The sequence below is a fragment of the Physeter macrocephalus genome, chromosome 1 (genome assembly GCF_002837175.3).
Source record: "Physeter macrocephalus isolate SW-GA chromosome 1, ASM283717v5, whole genome shotgun sequence".
NCBI classification, from domain to species: domain Eukaryota; kingdom Metazoa; phylum Chordata; class Mammalia; order Artiodactyla; family Physeteridae; genus Physeter; species Physeter macrocephalus.
In genome coordinates this window covers 88,794,321-88,800,007 of record NC_041214.2, presented here as the reverse complement: position 1 = coordinate 88,800,007, position 5,687 = coordinate 88,794,321, and the positions used below count along the sequence as shown (strand labels likewise).

Sequence of the window (5,687 nt, the reverse complement as noted above, 5' to 3'; positions counted from 1 at the left end):
AAAAAAAAAAAAAAAAGAGTAAAGTATAAAAAATTAAGAGCAAAAAAGGAAGATTTCCTTTTACAATGAGAGCTGCTATTGATTTCTGTTTATAATTTCTAAAAGGTGAGAGCTAAGGCCTTCATCTGAAACTTCTGAATTGCAAACTTTTGTCTCTGTTTTCCCCTCAAGAATGTGGTTTGGCTCATTGGAACTCGTTAGAAAAAAAATCTCCAATCAAAGCCTGTCTTCCCATGAGCCTTCGTAGATGTGAAGAGTGCTTGGGTTAGACCCTTACTTCACATCTTCAGGAGCAGACCTGGTGTCTGCTGTACTCCAGGCTACTGGTGTTTGAGCATGTAAAACTTCCCTGCCCCCTTTCTTGCATCCATGCGGATTCCAGAAACTACGGTAATCTGCATTGGAAAAGGGAGCCAGAGAAAACCTAAGCAGAAGGATCTGAGGGCGTGTGGGTCATGTGCAGCTTCTCGTAAGAGTCATCTTTCCCTCTGCGCTGGGGTTCCCTCTCAGGAGTTAAGCCCCAACCTTTGCTAGATAAGAAGACGCTCTTTTTCTCACTCCATATATTCTCGTGTTCTGGACTTTCCTCTGCACCTGTCTGTCTACATACAGGAGGCCCCAGGAGTATCACCATTATAGTTGAAGATCCCATTGCAGGTTTGGTAGCCAGTCCTGTCTGTCCAGCCCCCGCCCCCACCTCCTTGTGTTCCTCTGTGACCATCTTGCTTGGTTTCAAACTTCCTTTTCCATTCTGGTGTCAAATCAAGTCTGGCTGGCCTGGTCCTGTAGTTATGCTTAGACCTGTTGGTAAAATAATACCATTGTTTTGCATGATACATTTTTTGCCCACGACTTCCAAACGCCTCATTCAGTCTCTCAACAGCATCCAGGAGATAGAATCAAGACTCGTCAAGCCTGCATTGCACAAAGGTGAACCTGAGGTCTGCTGTTTGTCTAAGACATCATGATGAATCAGTGGCAGAATTTTTCTTATAACTGAGTACTTACTACAAATTACTTTATGTTCCATGATTTAACACCAGAATGTGTTTTCTCCCTTTCTGTGGTCTTGGATGTGAGTGCATGTTTTTGCCTCTCCTGGAGTCCCTGTTTCCTTTTTCTTTCACCTGTCTTCCTTCCCCTGTAAATTTCTCCCCCACCCCCTCATTCCAGCCATTGCACAAGGTTTTTCTATTGACTTAAGTCTGTTTCTTTGGTTTTCACAGTGGTGTTCAAACTGCATATTGTGTTACATTCTGGGTACATCATGCATGGAGATATTGATGCTAGAATGTGTCTGCAAGACAGAGTGGTAAGGGAGAACTGAAAACTATGGCCTCCTGGTAATGGGTGAAGCCACTGGCTATGTTAGCTTGGCAAAGAAGTTAAAGAGGAACAAGTCTGCGAGACCTTCATTTAGAAACGTGTTGTTGTTCTTAAGGAGATAAGAAATTTTAAGACAACAGATTTCAAGTCGGTATGAGGAAATTCTAAGAATTAGAGCTGATCAGTTGAATGGGCAGCCTCAGGAGGTAGTGAGCTCAGTGAGGAAAGGCTGGATGGCCTTTACGTGCTGTAAAGGAATAAGGTTCTGGTGTTGGAGTTTGTGTTGTGCACTGAGTTTGACTGGGGACCTCAAAGCTTGCCTCCAAATCATGGTTTCTTACCAAGGCATCATGGTGACTGCTGGTTTGTAGTGAGGAGCAGAGCCCACTGCCAGGACGACCAAGGGAACACAGAGTTATCACTTACCACGTAGTAACATTTTTTGTGAGAGGAGCAGCTGACAAATTGGCACCATCTGTCAAGGAAATGGGTTGGATGCTGCTCAATCATTAGTTCTCCCAGCGCATCCTGTTCATTTCTCAGGCACCCACCTGCTTTGCTGCCTGCTTTTCCTTCTGTGGCACTGGAAATTTTGTGTTTCCCTTTGGAGAATATCAGTTTCCATTTCCTGTGAACCATGCCTGCTGCTATTCCTCTACTCTCAACTCTCAATGTTCCTTGAAAACTGCTACCCAGACATTTCTTACTTTGCCAGGCTTCTCATGAAACCTCTCCCTTCCTTCTCCAGGAAGGCTGGGTCTACAGCCCTGTGGCTGAGCCCTTTGGTTACAAGGCCATCATCCTTGGCTTCTCTAACATTGTCTTGATGCTTCTTTTAAGGACATTGCTGGGTGTTATTTTGTTCTGCTAGTTCAGAAGTGGGTTAAATTTGTAGGTATGACAAATTTACATTTCAGGTTTAAGAGAGGCCATATCCTAGTGTTTCTTTAGTGAGTTTAACCCTTCTGATATTGTTTTAAAGTCTAGTGTCAAGGTATCAGAAAAGTTTCAGTGTGCTTGTCTCCATGTGAGGACTGTTTTCTAAATTGGTTTGTCAAGAGGGTAGAAATTGGCTGATATTCCTGGAACATTTGGTAAGAAGATGGAAGAAGAGAGAACTAAATTCATGAATCCACTTTGATTTGATTCTTTTTCGCCTCTGTGTTGCCGCATTCCAGGTCATGTTTTCTCTTTTCCCCTTAGAATATACCGATTTCCCACCTCCCTTCCTCCATGTGTTCCTGCATTCTTGGACTGTTCCCTGTTGGTGTGCCACCTCTCTCCTGTTCGGGAGGGCATTGGGAATGGGAGCAGTTAAATATTGAAACTCCAAAGTTGGGAATGTATGTGTCGCTCACCTCGTATGTGTGTTTTTACTTCCTGGTGGCCACTGACACTAGAATCCTGCAGTGATAAGTCGAAGTTGAGAGGCCCCTTGTCCTACTCTGGTCAAAGCAGTGAAGTCAGCACACCCAGCTCTCTGTACATGGAGTATGGTAAGTGAGTACTAGGAAGGCCAGTGCTGCAATCGTGTCTTTGCTCTGCTCCCCCATGCCTGCCACACTCTGAGCTGTGTAGCTCATCTTAGCTCTGTGGAGGGTACACACCATACAGTCTTACCCTCCATTTCATTGTTTTCAACCCCTGTGCCAGAAATCACACTACCCTGCCATTTCTCTTGCTCCTCTCTGCCTTAGGGGTCCCACTGTCTCGTGCTGTGGGTGTTATCACCGTGAATGTCTGGTGAGCCAGCTGGAATGGCTCTCTGAGTAGGTGAGAGAGACCTTGAAAAGAGGCCTTTGAGTGGCTAGGCTTAATTACCAAAGATAGGCTCCACATGGAAATCATACACAGGGAGAGCCATTTCTTTCCTTGTCTGACTCACAGCACAGGTTTTTTGGTTTCTTTCTTTGTGGGTAGGAGGACGAGTATGTCATCTTTAAATTTAGGTGGTTAAAGGGTTGTCTCCAGGCTCTCTCCATTTATTCCACTATTCTCTAACCCAGGGGCTTAGTGCTCTGGGATTCCGAGATTCAGAGAAATTCCTGTAGAAGGTAGACATCTTTCCAACCTGTTATCCGGGAAGACTTGGGAGCATCTTTAGTGTTAAAATCATCAGACTTCTTAAAGAAGCTTGTCTGTAAAGAAGATTTGCTTTTCAAAGCAGGGCTTTTCACATCCACATTCCATTTTCCCACAGAGGGCAGTCAGTACCTGTGCTCAGGAGAAGGCATGTTCCGAAGACCATCAGAGGGACAGTCCCTCATCAGCTACCTGTCTGAGCAAGACTTTGGCAGCTGTGCAGACCTGGAAAAGGTGAGGACTCTAAGGAGCCACTGAAAAGCCCATGAGTTGGGAGATCTGGTCTGAGGGCTACGGTGCCATTTGTCCTAAAGAGGTTTTGGGTACACAGCAATAACATGGGTGTAGACTACAATACAGGTAAGTCACAGTAAAGATAGGCTCAACAAGTTCTATCTCTGGAAAACTCTTCTGGGAGCCTGTGCGCCTCACTGAGTCCAAAGATATTACTGATTTTGTCTTAGAAGCTACCCTGGACAGAGAAACATTGAATTTTAGTCACATGATTACTGTTTCCTTGACCCTGGAACCTTAGGTAAAAACTGTCTCCAGAATCAACTTCTATATTTTGTTCTAAGGCTCAGATATGTGATAAATAATGTCCCTGTAGCATTTTGTAGCTTACAAAGCACTTTATCTTGAGATATCACATTTACCTTAATACTTTGTATATAAGTGTATGGTTTTAGGAAAGACCTGACCTCTTCTCTGTCATATTTTTATGTGGAAAGTGGGACAGGAAGGCCAGGCATGGCCAGATACGAGAGCAAAGAGAATGTACAACAGGTTTTCTGGCCATCAGCTTTCATTATAGGAGCAGTGTGCATTTCCCCTGGGTGTTTTGAATGAAAGCAATGCACGTTCTGGAAGCTACTTTCCAAGAGTATAATCAGTGAGGTGTCCCCTTTTTGGTGCTCTTCTTCCCCAGGAAAATGCCCACTTCAGCATCTCAGAATCCTTGATTGCTGCCATTGAGCTGATGAAGTGCAACATGATGAGCCAGTGCCTAGAAGAGGAGGAAGGGGAGGAGGACAGTGACAGGGAGATCCAGGAACTGAAGCAGAAGATCCGCCTTCGTCGCCAGCAGATCCGCACCAAGAATCTGCTCCCTGTGTACCAGGAGACTGAGTATGGAAGTGAGTGAGGCTGTGAACGCCTGTTCCTGCTTCTTCAGGCTTCGGGATAAGACTTAGTACCTCGTGGGCTTTCTTTTTTGTCTTCGTATGTTCATGTGAGATGTTATACCCAAGCCAAGGGTTCCTCTGCTGTCAGAAAGATTTTCTATGTTGTTCTAATTTTTTTTTTTTCTACCAGACCAGAGTCCTAGAGCTCATCCATTTCCTACCTCTACATGTATATTATAAATTATCTTATTTGTGTTATACTCTTACATGTTATTATCTTTTCTAAGAAAACAAAGTCCCTATTATTCCTATTGCAAAGCACACAGGAATTAAGAAAGTACAGTAATTTTTAAAAAGAAAAATCTGGTAAATGTAGTATTCTTAACTTGTTCTATATTACTTATACCTATTGTCTATATAGCTTTAATTTATAGCTGTCAGTTTAACATTGGCATGTCTGGCAAAGAAAATTAAACTTTAAGAGTTTTATAAACTGTTTCTAGGTTGCTAAAGAATTTATTTTTCTACTCTATATGGTATAGACAAAGCTCAAAACTATGTACAGGAAAAAAGCCTGACTATTTCTTTAGGAAGTAGGCCGAAAAGAGAATTTTCAGAACTGTTCATGTCTTCAGTTCATTTGGTCATAACTTTGCTATTGTAATATGTGAATCCCAATTTATTTAAGCTATTCTCTTCTATACTGTGTTAATTTAACTTTCATGTACATTTAGTACGACTTTTGTTATTAAAATTAGCATTTACCATTTTCAAAAAATATATATACATATATCAGAAATATCTTCCAAAAAATAGGTTTCTGATATGAGGAGAACTAAGGCCACTGGTTCCAGATTCACTTTCCAGAGAGTGGTACTTTCTGCTCACATGAAACTTTTAGGGGATCAATCAAGAAGGGGAAACTAGCAAGAAGAGCTAGTTTCCATTTCCCCAGCATAATTCCCAGCCAAGGTTCTATTTACTTCTATGTTCAAGTCATACCAGGTCCCTTTTGTTGTGACCCTAGAAAGAGGAGGAGACCTCTTCTGTCCTATTTATTACTTTTTTTTTTTTTTTTTTTTTTAATGTAACAGGCTTTCGGGTCACTTCCAGCAGCTCCCAGTTCAGTCCACGTGATTCAGCACAGTTCTCTGG

At 42.6% G+C, this 5,687-nt stretch overlaps 1 protein-coding gene across 3 annotated transcripts in view; it reads left to right on the top strand.

Annotated features, from left to right (window-relative positions):
• Positions 1–5,687, top strand: part of RUBCN (rubicon autophagy regulator) — a 71,768-nt gene that overhangs the window by 41,455 nt on the left and 24,626 nt on the right. For 2 of the 3 annotated variants that reach the window (XM_055084788.1, XM_055084791.1), the window contains exons 8-11: positions 613–657; positions 2,727–2,822; positions 3,527–3,642; positions 4,337–4,544. In XM_055084788.1, the coding sequence (XP_054940763.1) occupies positions 613–657; positions 2,727–2,822; positions 3,527–3,642; positions 4,337–4,544 (465 nt within the window). The remainder of the gene's footprint in view (positions 1–612; positions 658–2,726; positions 2,823–3,526; positions 3,643–4,336; positions 4,545–5,687) is intronic. The other variant, XM_007121263.4, reaches the window with a different exon arrangement.